Source organism: Asterias amurensis, chromosome 3 (assembly GCF_032118995.1).
Source record: "Asterias amurensis chromosome 3, ASM3211899v1".
Classification (NCBI taxonomy): Eukaryota; Metazoa; Echinodermata; class Asteroidea; order Forcipulatida; family Asteriidae; genus Asterias; species Asterias amurensis.
Genome location: NC_092650.1, coordinates 17,356,132 through 17,373,608, shown reverse-complemented (window position 1 = coordinate 17,373,608; position 17,477 = coordinate 17,356,132). Strand labels below are relative to the sequence as shown.

General features: G+C 38.7%; 1 protein-coding gene across 5 annotated transcripts in view; it reads right to left on the bottom strand.

The window, feature by feature from the left end:
- The window catches only part of LOC139935223 (VPS9 domain-containing protein 1-like), a 37,179-nt gene that overhangs the window by 18,645 nt on the left and 1,057 nt on the right, over nucleotides 1-17,477 (bottom strand). For 2 of the 5 annotated variants that reach the window (XM_071929719.1, XM_071929721.1), the window contains exons 2-6: nucleotides 16,116-16,258; nucleotides 15,252-15,324; nucleotides 13,779-13,874; nucleotides 12,365-12,620; nucleotides 10,363-10,492 (exon numbers count right to left, since the gene is read on the bottom strand). In XM_071929719.1, coding sequence (XP_071785820.1) covers nucleotides 10,363-10,492; nucleotides 12,365-12,620; nucleotides 13,779-13,874; nucleotides 15,252-15,324; nucleotides 16,116-16,190 — 630 coding nt within the window. In that variant the 5' untranslated portion in view covers nucleotides 16,191-16,258. Of the gene's footprint in view, nucleotides 1-2,168; nucleotides 2,295-10,362; nucleotides 10,493-12,364; nucleotides 12,621-13,778; nucleotides 13,875-15,251; nucleotides 15,325-16,115; nucleotides 16,259-16,980; nucleotides 17,098-17,477 lie in introns of those variants that run through there. The other 3 variants (XM_071929722.1, XM_071929723.1, XM_071929720.1) reach the window with 2 other exon arrangements.

Genomic DNA, 17,477 nt, shown 5'->3' with positions numbered 1-17,477 from the left:
CGATTATCTACTCCACGGCAGTAGAATAAAGCAAGACAGTTCTCTAAGAACAAACTCTACCTGGCAAGTAGATACACACATGGTGTTACCGCAAACCAAATCTACATTAATCTGAGAAGCGTTAAGCGGAAATGCTTCTCAGATTCAAATCTTGGGGCATAAAAACTTTTAACAAAATAACTCCAGAGTGAATAGTTTCTCAACATGCTTTACTATCGGAAGCTGCTGTGGTCTCCAAACCAATACTTTTGGTTGCCGTTGATTTTAAGAGTGATTGCAAAACGTACATTTTCCCTTTAAAGTTTGAGTGGGCAAGGCTTTCTGATGGTTTCATGACAGCAGCCAATACACGTAAGTGGTTTTTCGCATCAAGCAGTTTGTTCCATTAGGGCCTATAATAAGTGTCCATCAGTCTGCCAATCAATGGAGCATTAAGAACAAACATCATCGTACCAATCAACGTTTTCTTAAAAAGGTAATGCATTCTGCTCTACCAAACACAGGCTCCTAGTCATAGTTATAGTGGATGCATGGAGTTCGGGTCATCTCGTACCCAAGTCAACTCGTACCCAAGTCAACACGTACCCAACTCAACTCGTACCCAAGTCATCTCGTACCCAAGTCAACTCGTACCCAAGTCAACTTGTACCCGAGTCAACTCGTACCCAAGACAACTCGTACCCAAATAAATTGTTACAAAATTTTGGAGTTTCAACTCGTACTGATAAATATTGTGGTTTATTTATTTTTTGCTATGTAAATCGTACATTGTTTTATTCATTGTTGTTATGATTTCTTTTTTTCATGTTGCAGATACATGTAAAAAGATAATCAGAACATACGCAAATGAATGAATTGAATGAATTTTATCATGAAATTTTCTAATGGGAACTCTTTAACAAGAAAAACACGGAACGTTTGCGTACTATACATTGTGAGTTTTTACATTGGTGAGTTTGTTTTTGCGCAAAAAAGAGAAGAACATAAAAAAAAGTTAACCTTTTTTACGTCTCATATTTTGTCTTTATAAGCACCAAACATTAAAAACGAAATTACAGCCTGCCTGTTTAAAACATTGGAAGAATACTACTGTAAAACATCTTAAAGAAATCATCCCCCCCCCCCCCCCCCCCCGAGAAAAAAAAGGGCAGAAGAGAGATGAACATCTAGCATTATTATAAACAAAATTCGTGAGAAGGTATTATTTTTGATAAAAGTAAGTAGAACATAAATTTTATTTCCCGTCGCTTATAAAATCACGCCGCACGGATTCTCCGTATCGGCGTACGTTATACGGTACGAGTTGACTTGGGTACGAGTTGACCTGGGTACGAGTTGACTTGGGTACGAGTTGACTTGGGTACGAGTTGACTTGGGTATAATATTTTGGGTACGAGTTGACTTGGGTACGAGCTGACTTGGGTACGAGTTGACCTGTTTCGGATGCATGATACCCTTGCCTACAATTGCACATCCTTATGGCTTGTGAAGGGGGTAACCCTGTGACAGTTGATTTGGGTCGATCAGTTGATTTGGGACGTGTGACCATTGTATGACAAGGGTGTTTTTTCTTTCATAGTTATCTCGCAATGTTCACAGGTTTGTTATTTTGTGCATAGGTTGAGATACACCAACTGTGAAGACTATTGACAATTATCAATAGTGTCCATTGTCTTTAAAGGTTAATGAATATGAATGAGAGCCATTACACTTGCACTTATGTACATGTATGATAAAAAAAACACTAAATTGTTTTGAACTCCAAAAAACGACAAATATCAAAGTTCATACCAGAATTTTCTTTTTGGGGTCAAATATTTCTCTCTGAAATGAAGTCATATTCAAATAAACTGTATCTGAAAACCTACAAAAATGAAAATAAAAAATACAATCAGCTGATTTGGGTTGTTACGGTAACCACTCAAATTAATGATTATATGCTAATTATGCAAAAACTGCATGGCTTTTCCACTATTTTCTCCTGACTCACACAACAGATTAAGCACAATTTTTTGTTTTTATATTAGTTATCATTGATCATCAAACACAACACGAACAGTCTCAACTACTTTGCCAGTTCTTCCATTACTGTATATCAACTTTAAAATGATAATTCAATGGATAAAAGCCCTGTCCAAAATATTTCTTTCAAAGGAGTACAAACTTACCTCCTGCAAAAAATCAGCCAAGTTGCCAAACGAGGCCTTGATAATATCCATGACTTTCGCCACTTGTGCAAACGGCAAGAAGCCCTCTGCAGACGCGGAATTGGAAACCATTTCCAACTCAAGATTGTGTGATTAGAGACTGAGAATATTAAACAGCTTAGGATGATCTTAGGATGAACTAAAGATGATGATCTGAGGATGATCTCTTACAATTTGAAAACCCAACCAGTGAGTCACAGTCATTGTCACAACAATAACTCTCATTTTAATTTTGTTTGTTAACGCTAGATCTTGGATCCCATCTTCGGGTTTGGGCCAAAAATGCCAATCAAAATTTGCTTTAATTTGTAAAAAAAAATACAAAATAAAGGCATGCCTGCTTGCAGCGCTTCGTAAGTACTTTTTGTACTCATCAAAGAGAAAATAAGTAGGGGGCCCATCCACATTCAACACAGACTCTACTCAGTATAATGCCACTTCCAAAGATTGACACGCTCCATACTGAATGATCTGTTTACTGTTGTTTATGTTCCTGTTTATTGGTTTGAATCTACATATCAACCGCCTGGTGTAGAAACAAATCCATAACCTACTAATTATTTACCCTTGGAGGTAGAAATAACTGTAAACAATAGAGGAGGATTTTGTGCTGGTCGTCCTGGTGGGCGTCATCCATTGCCTGACTGCAGGATATACAATCCCTTTGTGAGTGACACTACCAGTATATAAATCAGGATGCGTGTTTCGTAAGAGTTACTTATCAAGAGTTACTTATTGGTGGGATAACCAACAGCAGGCTTAAAATAATCCATAGCACTCATAGCAACAAGCTTTTTTGAGGAATGGCGGACAATGCTACAACACCTAAGCCCAGTTCATACTTCCTGCGAATGCGAATGGGAAGCGAATTTGATGCGAATTTGACGCCACAACCCTCCTTTCGCTTGTTGAACAGCTGCAAATTATTCGTTGCGAGTTTGTGACGTCAACATGCGTATCGCATTCGCATGAAGTATTAACCAGGCTTTATAAGCAGACCTACCAAGTCTCACGCCTTAGGCGTGAGACTCACGCATTTGCGCTCTCGTCTCACGCTCACACGCACAGCTCCCATTTTCTCACGCATTGGAGCCAGACCGAGTAAAAAATAAAAATTCACGACATGTATTGCCAAATCGCGCTCGTGTGTACAAAAAAACGCAATCTACAATGTTTTAATTATTCTAAATAGGTGTTTGATGCATTTTGGAACACCTTTTTGTCAACAAGTAAATATCTGATTTTTTTTTGTATTTAAAAAAAAAAAAAAAAAGAGTTGGGCGGCGATTTTGAAAGGCCTTCTAAAACTGGCATTTTTTTTCCCGAGGGGGAGGGGTTAGCTTTGAAAAATCTCACGCATAGCTGGCCTCTGGACTTGGCATATCTGTATAAGGTTTGGGTAAATTATATACACCCAAACCAAACAGTACCCTATCACATCCGCCATACCTCACAAATGATTATTGCTGTGGTTTTTCTGGAAGAACAAATCTGCTTTTAAATCACTACCCAGGGAGGAAGGCAATCCGCCAGCAACCTTCACTTTTTTTGATCCACCAAGCATAATTCCCTACCTTTCCATGCTAATAATTAAAACTGATAAACACTTATTTTCTGATCTCAGTGGTCTCTTGATTTCTGTTATTTATTCCGCGGCAAAACCATGAAAACTGTACAAGCATTTTATCAAGTATAAAGCCAGACAAGTGTTCGCTAAAAAAAAAAAAAAAAATTAGAATTAGAACTAGAATTATTTTATCAGCCAACGTTAAAAAGTTAAAAAACCTAAAACATCTAGCTTTAATGATCACAAAATTACATTTAAAAACATTACGAAGCAAAAAACATAAATATATGCAAGTATATACACGTGTAGGCTGCCAAAAGCAGAAAACAAACTAGTTATCATAAAAAGCACGACTAGCATGAGGATAACAACAATCTGTGAACCGCTTACTACCTTTAAAATGCTTAAGACGACGATTAGAAGGGAGGAATTTGAAAAAATCAGCTGCTGGGTGAAATTGGTCAGACTGCATTATGGAACTAGTGCGTTTACACATTCTGTCATAATAGATTGGTTCCAGTGATGGCAGGCTAGCACCGATAATCCTCTCTGCTGATCGTACAACAGAATTCAGCTTGCGAAGATCACTGGCAGAAACACGACCAAACCAAACAATGATGGATGAACAAAGGATGCTTCCAATTATAGCACGGTAAAAATTTACTAAAATACACTTACAAACACCAAATGAGTTCAATTTACGTAAAAAGAATAAACATTGACGGGCCTTTTTCAGAATTTCATGGCAATTAATGTTCCAGGTAAATTCATGGGTAATGTGAGTACCAGGTAGTTTTAAACTATCTACTTGTTCTACAACGTTGTCATGGATATAAACAGGCCCTTTAATGTTCTTATGTTTCCTACGGAAGTCCACAATCAACTCCTTTGTTTTGTCTACATAAAACAAAATGCCTCAGCTAGGTTCATTTTGAAAGTACATAGTAGAGTTGTGTGTTGATTCTTTCATGTGCCACATGATTTTTTCTCAAGGCTCTTCCGCCCATTTTACAACAGAAGTAATCTGAGCCTGATAATCATTTTCATTGTTATTTTCAATTAAACCAATTTGAGTAGTATCATCTGCAAACTTAAAGACAAGGGAATTACAGTATAGTATAGTGTGAAAATTACTTCTTTCTCGAAAACTATGTCACTTCAGAGGGAGCTGTTTCACACAATGTTTTACACCATCAACCTCTCCCATTACTCGTTACCAAGTTAGCTTTTACCCTAATATTTATTTTGAGTAATTATTAATAGTGTCCACTGCCTTTAACTCTTCGTATGCAAAATAATAATAATAGTTGTGCCTACTTATAGTGCTGCGAGAAAAATTGATACACGGTACACGACAGTTCACACTTGAAGAGTGTCCAAGTCTATAACTTGCAGCGGTTTAGAGAACGTGGCAACCACAAGCGGCATAGTACATAAATGCCTCAGCTAGGTTCATTTTCAAGTACATAGTAGAGTTGTGTGTTGATTCTTTCATGTGCCACATGATTTTTTCTCAAGGCTCTTCACTTGTCTTCCCTCTGGAAAAATTAAACACTTTCAATCTCTGGATGTGCTCCGTGGACATTGGTCGATGTGGCTTACTGCAAAAGGTGTCTTTTTAATGCAAAGGCTAGACCAGTTTCAGCAATTCAGCCTCATAGCTGTACATGTAGGTAAGGATGATGAACCTCCTAAATTAATATGACATGCTATGGCCACACTCATGCCTTCTCTAACTCTTCCATGACAACCAGCGCCCAATTTCATGGCTCTGCTTACCGCCGAATTCTGCGCATAAGGTAGCCTGTCTTTTTCCAGTGCCGCTGCTTTGAGTTCAGTGATATCACAAACTGACCATTCTCACATGTTGTCCACATATGTAGCGCATTTCTGTTCGGCCCGCAGAACAATGGCATCCCATCCACAACGGCTGCAGTCCAAAATCAAGATGGCTATAACTAATGTCTGCAACTGGCCAACAGCTAGAGAGTGTCCAATGGAAACACTTTATTCCTCATAACTTTTCTCTTGTGTTTCCACAGCAATACTGCTAGTTTATCTCGGAATCGTTTGTTCGCAACGGAGTAGATCAGCGAGGTACCTAGACACTTAAGAGTCACACAAAAGATCGACAGATAGAAAAGAAAACGTACGATTCCGTTGGTCCAATTGACAGCTTCAAATCTGTTAATGAAGAGCAATGTACTCATAGGTAACTCCACTGCCATGGTTAAGACAAACATGCTTATGATAGTGACGAACAGACTGTATTTAGCGTGTTGTATGGCAGCTCCATGGACGACGCCGCGTTTCTTAGCGAGGTGGTTAAATCTAACGAAGATCCGAACCAAACAGATAACTGCTATCATGGGGAAAATAATGACAAAGATACAGGTAGAACAGGCACCAAAATACACATACATGCTGAATCTGTACAATACACATTTTCCTGATTGTTCGTCGACACCTTTCGAAGGAATAATAGTCACTCCACAAATAATTAAAGTACTTAGCCAGTTGAGGAGTATCAGAATCCTTGCCTTGCCTCCACAGGTGAACCACAAGCGATGCTTTACGGGATAGTAAAAGGCGCAGTAGCGTTCCATCGACATGAGGCTCAGATTCACGATTGAAACGGACAGAAGGGTTGTGAGGACCAAGTGAGAAGACCAAAGGCAGCAGTTTAAACGCGACGCCACAGTCTGGTCAAAGTATTCTGTTTTCGGAATGACTACTTGCAGGATGATGATAATCGACGTACACAAGTCGATTACACACTGGTTGAGCTGAAACAGCAGTATGGAGCAGCTCTGAAAGTTGCGTTGGGTGAGGAACACCGCACACGCCAAACTGTTGCCGACGATCGCCACTGCGTTGAACAACAAGCAGATTACTTTGAAGATGGGCAGGGCGCCGAGATCAAACAGAGGTGTGTCATATACTGATGTGTTAGCCATTTTTGAAGTTGTCCGTGTTTACATGTGCAGCAGTCTCCCTTGACAGTGGTCCGCTGGCCAAATGCCAGTTAAAACAATGGAGAATTAATCAAAATTTACTCCACTTGGTCCGGCTGGCTAAAAAGGTATCGGACAAGTGAAAAGACAAGCTAACAGATCCTGTTGGACAGCCACAAAACAAGTTAAGAGCAAACCCTAACGTGCCGTATATACCTCGACTTTCATCAGATAATTTCAGGTATATATAGTTTTGCAGAAACTGAATAACCCCTTTACAATGCTTGGCTTCCGTCTAACACATCTCACGTTGCTTGTCCACTCAGCCGCTTACTTTACAGGTGATAGTTTTTCAGTATGTACTGTAGACCAAAGACAATTTGTCTATAATTCTTCACAACCTAACCTGAATGAACATGTTGGCTCCATGACGGCTTCCTGTACATGACTTTCAAATTGACAGATTGCATTATACAAATTGCTGCAGTACACCCTTGTGCAACCAGTAATCTCCCCTAACAGTGGTCCGCTGTCCCAAATGGCAGTTAAAACACCTGAGGACCAGTCAGACTTCTCTCTAAGTGGTCCAGGAGGTTAGTTCAGTGTTGAAAAGCAACCATGGTCAATACAAATTATGAACCAGCAGAGAGCGAACGCTGACGGAACAGTGAAATGAAAAGCAGAACTGATCCTGCTGGCCTTTCACTGCAAAATTAAAGAGCAAACAATGGAAACAAAGCAGTGGTTTTGCATTCAGGGCAAATACACATCCTAAATGCTGCACACGTCTATAATCAAGTTCACTTCCCTCCTTGGTTGGAAACCTTTCAATATAAATCAGGACTCCCTAATGAGTTCAGGCATTACATCAGCTTTATCATCTCATCATCAGTCAGTAGTCCATTGTCTGCTTCAGCATTCGTCCATTAACCAGTCCAGGTTGTATTACATGCGTTAAAGGCACTGGACACGTTTGGTAATTACTCAAAACAAATAATTAACTTAAAAACTGACTTGGTAAAAACGGGCAATGGAGAGCAGTTGATAGTATAAAACATAGTGGAAAACGACTCCCTCTGAAGTAACGTAGTTTTTGAGAAAGAGGTATTTTCTCACTAAAATAATAAAAGACTTCTAGCTAGAAGTCTTTTAGTCCTATCTGAAAGCACACAAACTCGTCTAACAAGGGTGTTTTTTGCTTCATAATTTTCTCACAACTTTGATGACCGATTAGCCCAAATTTCCACAGGCTTGTTATGTTAAGCTTATGTTGGGATACACCAAGTGAGAAGACTGGTCTTTGGCAATTACCAAACGTGTACCTTCCCTTTTAAGGCACTGGACACATTATTGGTCTATGTTAAAGACCAGTATTCTCACTTGGTGTATCCCCATGCATAAAATAACAAACCTGTGAAAATTTTGGCTCAATTAATAATAATAATAATAATAATAATAATAATAATAATAATAATAATAATAATAATAATAATAATAATAATAATAATAATAATAACAGGTATTTAGAAACGCTCCCCAAAGAAAACGATATTACAGCGCTTACAAAAATTGAAAAATAAACGCACAATAAACAATTACAAAAACTTATCGAAAAAGCTACATACACAATGTTTGAAAAGCATGCGAAAAAGAGAAAAGCTTAAACAGGGAAGAGATGTGTTTTCAGAAGTTTTTTTAATTGGTCAGTGGATTTAGCGGCTTTAATGAAAGAAGGGATGTTGTTCCATTCTGTGGATGCAGTAACAGTGAATGTGCGATCACCAGATTTGCTACGGGTCCTAGGAATGGGTAAGCAAAAATGGGTCTCGAGAAGAGCGAAGATTAGGGCGAGATGGGTTATGAAAAGTAAAGCAATCCTTGATATATAATGGCGTCTGGTCATGGAAGGCTTTAAAAACAAACAAAAGTACTTTGAAGAGAATTCTTTTCTTTAACGGGAAGCCAGTGGAGAGATTTAAGTAGAGGACTGGAGTCATGACGACGATCTAGCTTAAAGATAATGCGAGCTGCCCAGTTCTGTAATTTTTGCAGCCGCTTCAGGTATGCCTGGGGAACAGATGTTAAAAGGCACCAAATTTGCAAGAGAATAATGAAATACAAAAACACCCTTGCTGCATCACTTTGTGTGCTTTCAGAGATGCATAAAAAGGCTTCATTCAGCTGAAGTCTTTTATTATTTGTGTGAGAAATTATATAATTACCTCTTTCTCAAAAACTTTGTTACTTCATAGGGAGCCATTTCTCACAATGTATTAATGGGGGGAGGGAGGGGGGCTACTATATCAACAACTCAACAATGCTTCTTACCAAGTAAGTTTTTCTGCTAACTATTCTTAATACCAATAGTGTCCTGTGCCTTTAAAGGGAGATCAATCACTTCTAATAAAAAGGCGCTGCCAAGCTGAGCCAATGCTTTCTGTTACCTCATAAGTTTGTACTACTCAGTAATTAATTGGCAATATAGTGCTAGCTCGGTTCAACAGGCTAGCTTTCAGAGCTTTTAATGAATAAAAATGTCAGTCACAATTATTTTGACCGACTGAAATTGACAGTTGAGTTGTCACAACGGTTTTTCAGTCTAAAAAATATAATGGGCTGCTTAGGCCTATTACATGTATAAGTGAAAACAAAAGCATAGTTTGCCCTTTTTATCTCTCTTGCCCCTTTTTTACCAATATACAATAGGAACAAGTTTCTAATAACATCCTGTGCATATTATTGCCATTTCAATACTTTACTGAAAATCCTGCGTTATATCACACATTGATCAAAAGACTTGACCAAAATTGATGTTGATATTAGGGCATTTGTTAATATTGATACTACTCTTGCTTTAGACCTATTTCTTTTTTCCCCTCATTATGTATATTTGGTCTCTATCAGTCTTCTTTAAGTAGAAGGGCTTGGGAGATTGTTGGTTGGTTTATTGTGGTGTTTGTTTTTTTATATAAAAAAATCATAGTATTTTTTAATAATTTTTTTATCATTCAAATTTTATTTAGATCTTTACGACCAGTGGTTTGTGGAAAACGCATCTTTTTAATGACAGTTTTTATAATTATTGTTATTTTTATTATTATTTGTTTTATTTATTTTATTTATTAAATTTACAAACAAAATGACCAGCAGTAAGTAATAAAAATATTAAGAAGAAAAAAACATGTAAAAAATATAAACAATCAGACATTAAATGGCAATTTTAAAAGCTGTTGTACTTCTCTGTACTACTCCTGGTCAAGCTGTTTTATTGTTAGAAGATTTTAAACAAACAAATAAATAAATAAATTAATAAATAAATGTGTAGGCTTGAATAGACATTTCAGGCTGTGTTAATCACAATTTGTTGCAGTTTTTTCCAGGGGCTGGCAACAAAAATAGAAAATCAGTTTAAAGTAGGAAGAATATCATGCTCGCAGTCAGGACACATACATGTACAACCATAACTTCCTTGTAGACAGGGATCACACCCATGTTTACGTTACAACAATATAAATAAATAAGTAGAATAAACATTCAACCATGTACCTTTCCTCTGACCTAATTTATTTTATTGTTTTAGTTAGTATAACTGCTTAGCAATTTTATGTCTTTGTATTGAATCAAATTTGCTTACCAGATTAGTCTTGTTCTGCTTGCCTCGTCCCCTGCTAGTCTCCATGAGTTTTAGTAGCCTGGCTTGGTAAGCACTCATTAAGCGACGATTTTCCAAATAGGCGGCTTCCAATGGTGTCAACTTGTCATTTCTGGTCAATAAAAAATAAACACAAATTTTAATTAATAAATGCAGACTGTTCATCCTATTAAAAAAAATACCACTTTGATTTATTGACCACAATTCATGATATAATAACCGAGACAAGTCTGGTTCATACTTCACACAAAAGCGGAGGAGAAGCTAATTTTGGTGGCACAATACTCAGCACGCGCCGTTTTTATAAACCAGCAGGGATGGATTTCACAAAGGTAGTCCTAACTTAGGACTAGTCCTAGGCAATGCTAAGAGATAAGACCAGTCCTAAGTTAGGACCAGTAACTCATCCTAACTTAGGACCAGACCTATCTCTTAGCATTGCCTAGGACTAGTCCTAAGTTAGGACTACCTTTGTGAAATCCACCCCTGGCCCTCATGTAAGGATCCAATACAATTTACATTGCCCTCATAGAAGTGCCCCTTACCTGAAGAAAACTGCTGTGCCCCTTCAAGAAGCAAAGTTCAAGGCCTGAGAGACTTTCACTTTGAAACTATTGCAAATTGCGATGGCGCACTAACACAGGTTGGCAAAATGAGGAAACATCGTGCCTTTTTGTATGCAGCTGATAGTGGTGTGACGCATACATGTTTGTGTGTCTGCCTAGGGAACAACTCTATATTGTTTGCCAACCAGTAGTGTGTCTCCATATGAATGCAACAATGTTTTAAGCACATTTTATTGGAAAGGTGAATTGTAACCTTGTGACTGTAACTGTGGTCCAGTGGTTAGACAGCAGGGCCCAATTTCATGGCTCTGCTAACCGTAATCACAGAAACGGCGCTTACGGAAGCAGGGAATTCTGTGCTTACGGCAAGCGTATTTCACGAGTTAGCGGCGAATTTGGGCTTAGGCTTTCTACGCTTACAAGGCTAGCGCAGAAATTCGCCGCTTGCACGTAAGCGGAGAATCGCGATCGTAAGCAGAGACTTCGGCGGTAAACAGAGCCATGAAATTGGGCCCAGGACTTGCAATCACAAGGATGTGGAATCCCACCAAGCTTATTGCTGATTTCAAAATAACTGGAATAAGTAGTGTCGTCAGAATCACAATTTCTTGATTTGTGCAATTCATAATCATAGACGTTAAACCAATGTTTGTATTTAAGAGAGATTGGCTGTTGCCAGCTTGGTGTCTATATCACCTTTTTGGGAGTTTGCAGAGTTCACTTTCATACTTTACACAAAGATCACCTCTAGAAACAAACAAACAACAAACAACAAACATCTTTGTGCACCACCAAGCCTAAGTACTTAAGCAGCATCTAGCAACAGAGTCCAGCATTCTCCTTAAGACGATCAGAGCATACTGACTGAAATGTTGAGTCCTTAAAGGGTCTATGTACTTTTTCCTAACTCACAAAACACAATGTCCACAGATTTACATTAAACTTACACAGTTTGAAGATTACGATAGTAGAAAGCTTCCCTTGAAATTTTACTTACTGGGGCGCTGTAGTTTTTAAGAAATGACTAGAACAAATAATTTTCATCGCAGTTTAAGCATGTAAAAACGTATTAACCAGTTATGCTATAACTAGTATAATATACATGTAACTGGTTAATGGGTTTTTACATGCTAAATTTTTTTTCTATGCTAAAAGTCTTTTTGAGACGAAAATTATTTTGTGACTTGTTTTACTCATTACTCAAAAACTAAACAACCTCAGCTAGTAATATTTGAAGGGAAGCTTCCCAATATCATTATCTTCAAACTCTGTAAGTTTAATGTAAATCTGTGGACATTTTGAAAAAGTACCCGAATCCTTTAACCAACGATTCTTTTCAGAACCAACCCTACTCAAAAGAGGTACTCACATGGTGTTACCGCAAACCTCTCTTGGCATAAACAACAGACTGAACCAACCTTGTAACTGGTCTCTTGTAGCCCATAGGGACTGGCAATGAAGTAACCGTTCCCTGACCAGCTCTTAATGATGAGTACTCAGTATGTTGCGGCACCAGACCGAAGGCTGATGGAGGTTTGTAGGCTTGAGCGGGCTTTGGTTGTTGTTCCACCATCTTGGGCACTGGGGGTGGCGATGAGTTGAAGGTGATGGAGGGACTAAAACGTCCTGATTGGGCAACAGGTGGTGGGGACAGTTGATCTGTCTGTCCATAAGCTAAGAATCAAACACAAAGTAATTTTGGTTTGAGCAAAGAAAGAATAATTAGAGCATGTTTGCAAATTGTGAGCTATGGTCTATGGGCGGAAAGCTAAATCTGTCTGTCCATTGCTAAGCATCAAACACAAAGTATTTTTGGTTGGAGCAAAGAAAAAATAGCATGAGCGGGATTAGAACCTGTCAATTGCGACCCATGGGCATTAGGTGGTGGGGAAAGCTTATCTGTATGTCCATAAGCTAAGAATCAAATTTCTATTTATTAAGTTTGTTTACTAACTGGTTGAATGTTTTTATGAATTTTTCACTCCCGTTGTTATAATTCCGTATTTTCTTATTTTTTAATTTGTCTATTTTTCCATGTTCAGCACTCTAGAGCAAGTTTACATGATCGTGCGCTATATACATTTGGTATTGTTATTTTTATAAATCAAACACAAATTAACTTTGGTTTGAACAGAGAAGAAATTACAAGAGCGGCCCGATTAGAACCTGGGACCTATGGGGAATTAACAAGCTCAACCAACTGAGCCATCTAGCGCTAAAGCTGGTGGCCTCCCTACACTCTTGGTGCTTTCAAGATACATAAAATAGATTGTATATGTACGACCTTGGCACTGAAGAGTTAAGATCGGTTTTAAAGTTTTTATGAATTATGAGACCGATTTATGTAGCACCTTATAAGGGTTTAAAAGGAAGGTACAAGTTTGGTAAGTATTGTCAAAGACCAACCTTCTCACTTGGTGTGTCCCATCATAATTATAAAATAACATTTTGGGCTCAATTGGTCATCGAAGTTGCGAGAAAATGATGAAAGTAAAAACACCCTTGGTGGACGAAATTGTGTGCTTTCAGAAAAGAATAAAGGACTTCTAGCTAGAAGTCTTTAATTATTTTAATGAGAAATTACCTCTTTCTCAAAAGCTACGTTACTTCAGAGGGAGTCGTTTCCCACAATGTTTTATTCTATCAACAGCTCTCCAATGCCCATTACCAAGTCAGTTTTTTGTGTTTTGAGTAATTACCAAACGTGTACCTTCCCTTAAAACGGTGCTACTGCGCACACGGCAGCCACTGCCAGAAGCACTAGGGTGAACCCCTTCGCTTAGTGTTAAATGTGCTTGGTTCTTCTTTGATCAGATCTCCAATGTTTTTTACCTGTGACTTCCATAATGGCGGAAGTTCGGTCCATGCACTGCTGAGCCAACTTGACCATTCTCTCAGTACTTTTTGTCTTCACTGATCCCTGATACCCTGGTACAGAAAAAAAAAGACATAATCTTTACACCCTGGTTTATGCCTGGATAATCTATGAAAGTGGGAATTGTTCAATACAAGGCTGATCAACAAGGTATCTTTCCATACATTTTCTACTGGAATATATACATGTATAAAGACCAAATGACTAAACGAATACGGGCAGTAGAGCCACCAACATGTGTATCTTCCATTCATAAATACCTTCAGACAGTTTCGCTATTCCTATTGGTGGAGAGCGCGTCACGTGAGTGTGTATTTTATGACCAGTAAAAAGTGTTGAAAAATGGGCGTGACATGCGAGCTTGCACCTGTTCTTATAGACAGTTTCTTTATTCCTATTGGTCGAGAGCAACGGCTGAAACAGTTGTGCCACATCACGCGATACGTGCGACGCGCACAACATTCCCTTATAAGGAGTTGTTCACCAGAGGGCGGCGGAGGGCTTTACCATTTCATAGCTGGAGTGGTGTTGTATTGAAAGAAATCATTGAACAATTATAATTTTTGCATTTATTTTACTTTTTGACCAAAAAGTGTTGATGTTTTTGACCGAAAAGGTATTGATGAATGGGAATCAAAGTGTGTTGAATCGTTTTTCAACTAGTGGTTTAAACCCTTCGAGGCCTGGTTCTTGATAGTTAACCTCGACTTCGTCTCGGTAAAATTATCAAAAACCAGGCCTCGTTGGGATTAAACCACTGGTTGAAAACCTCTTCACCACACATTGATTCCCTAAAACCGGAAGATTTTGTACAACAGTCAATAATAAAGTTAGTTCTTTTTTTTTAGAGTTTATTTTACAATGGCGTATCAACACGCCTTACATTTAGTGCCCTGGTCATTGGGCTGATACACTGTAACACTATTCCTTTAATCTTTCACAGCTCCCTGGGGAGTATACAGCCTGGGGCTGTGTGGCCCCCAAAGTCTTTTTTCATACATAACATCAACTTTGTTTACCCATGGGTGAAGAGAAGCAATACACCGATCCATTCCGCCAGGCCCAATTATCCTTGACCAATCACAACCGCGAAATCTGATCACCATTTGAACCGTTTGGTGATCTTTGCACTAATGGTGATCGGGTTTCCAACTGTGATTGGTCAACTGTTAAGGAGGCGGGGCGTAATGGATCGGTCTATTCAAGTAAAGCATCCGTCTTGGACAAGTTTCATGTTCGATGACTAACATAATAGGGAAAACATTTCCAATATATCAGGGAGATTTACAAATTCTTTCATCAGAACGTGAAAAGACTGCTTTACTTTCAGGGTTGGCCATTTACACCCTCGCATATATGACCATTTGCAATAATTACTACCATGACTACTATTGAATCAAGAAAATTGAGTGGTTTGTGTATTGACTCACCCTGACTTTTGGCTTCTTGGAGTAGAACTTGTGAGATGTACTGAATGCAGGCAAGATACCTGAAGTATGCCTCCTGTAGATAAAATTAAAAGAAGGAATTTCAAGAAAGTTTTTATGATTCTTACTTTTCAGAGTTTTTACCAATTTATGACCCAACATGTACCTTTTGATAATCAACCCAACATGCAGTACCTTTTAACAAACTATCATCTACATTGTAGTCAGGGTAGTATTTAGGGTTATTCAGGGTGGCATGGTTGGCTTGTGCGTAAAACGCTCGCCTCTCTTAAAGGAGACCCCGGTTCGATTCCCAGACAGGGCCATATGTGAGTTGAGTTGTGCGTTGGTTCTCAGCTGTGCCACAAGGGTTTTCCAGACCATCCAGTTTTCATCCCTCTGGAAAAATCAAACACTTTCGCTCTTGGCTGTGCTCCGTGGTCATAATTGATTGATGTGGCTAGCAGCCAAAGGCGCCCTTGCATGCCTGCTTCTCGAATACGTTGTAGCCGCGTCCTTCCAAATTCAGCTCTTAGCTGTGAGTAAGGATGATTAGCCCCCTAATCTATCAAACTATTAATTTAGCTACTGAGCTATGGCCACAATAACATCATCATCATCATCAGTCGGCTAAACAGCAGGCGAACACAAGCTGTTCCCATTCTCTCCAGTATTGTGCGTGCTATTCTCTGAATCTCAAGCCTGGAGAGCAGAAAATCCGGAGAAACTAATCTTCCGAACAACTCAGGGTACAGAACATGTAGGTGCTGGCGACCTTGTTTGCGGCGGCAACAATAACATCACATTATAAAGAGCTTAAAGGTTCTATTTATTTAAAATGATAAATATAATGAAATGATCACTTACCCTACTGTTGCCATCACCGTCGAGCTTGATAGCCTGGCCAACAGCCTTCATTGCCGACTGCAAATGTCCCTCCATAGAAATTTTTGTGAAGGACTATACAAGACCGTCAGGATTTCACACTTAAATGACAATGAGCATTGGATCTGTTGGTATTGAAAGATTCATAAATTATTATTGATAAGAATATTGGTACAAATACATAATGGAGCCTATTTCATCTTGATTTACACATTGACAATGAGAAAAAATTGGCATAATAAATTATTGCAGTTGACCGGAGCGTGGCACTGGTTCTCCTTGACATGAGAACTTAAAAGTAAAAAAAAAAGAAGTTTGTTTCTGGTTCTCACTTTACCCGAGGCCTATTGGTCGACTAGTGAAATTTACTACTCTACTAGCGACTAGTGACTTTGACACTAGTCGCAACTAAGCTAGTCGCAACTAACTTTTCCCAAGATGGATGTTTGACTAAAATATATTAAAATTAATGGTGAAAAGATTGAAGGATTGTGTCACCCACTGCCACTGGTGTCTGATTGTGTTTTGTAAAGTACAATCGGTTCACCAAGCAGGTAGTCGCAACTATTTTCGTATTAGTCATGGCTGCACGATTAACCAAGTACTATATCAACTAGTTGAAAAACAGTAGTTGCGACTCGACTGAGCAATCGATAGTTGCGACTTTGACACTAGTAGCACAGGCTTATTGTCAATATGCTGCTTGTATTTAAGAGTGTCTAGTCCAGGGTGATGCCTGGGTATTCACAAGGATATATAACAATGATGCTGTATGGATTCTTGGAAGTTGGATTGTATTGTATAGGTTCATTCCACTATCGTTCATGAGGACAATTAGCAAACAAACCTTAGTTCTAGGAGTACTAGACAGTTTCAGGCCTTGAATTATACAGAGGCCACGGATCTTCTGTTACCCCTGGCCCTGATGTCGGAGTTGGTGCCCCTTCAAAAGCTTCCTGTATACCTTAATAAGATTTTCAAATGGCAGCGTCATTTGTAAATTTAAATGGAAATGCCCTCTCAAAAGTTGAGGTCCCAGAAAATTCTCCAATCAGGAAACGGTGATGACACACAATGGCCAAAGTATACTATTAAGCCTATAGCTACTTTACATTTTTAATACAAAATTATAATTATTTTCTGCAAAGCAAACTCAAAGCATCTCCTGCGACTTGTTGAGTTGGTTGTGCTTTGGTTGGGGTCGCCAAAACACACTCCAGATAAACGTGGAATGAGGTGCATGCTGGTCTAGCTAGCTATCAAAGTTGATCACTAGCTAGACCAGCATGCACCTCATTCGACAGTTTGCGCTTGCGCAATGGTATTTGCGAAAAGGTCTACTGC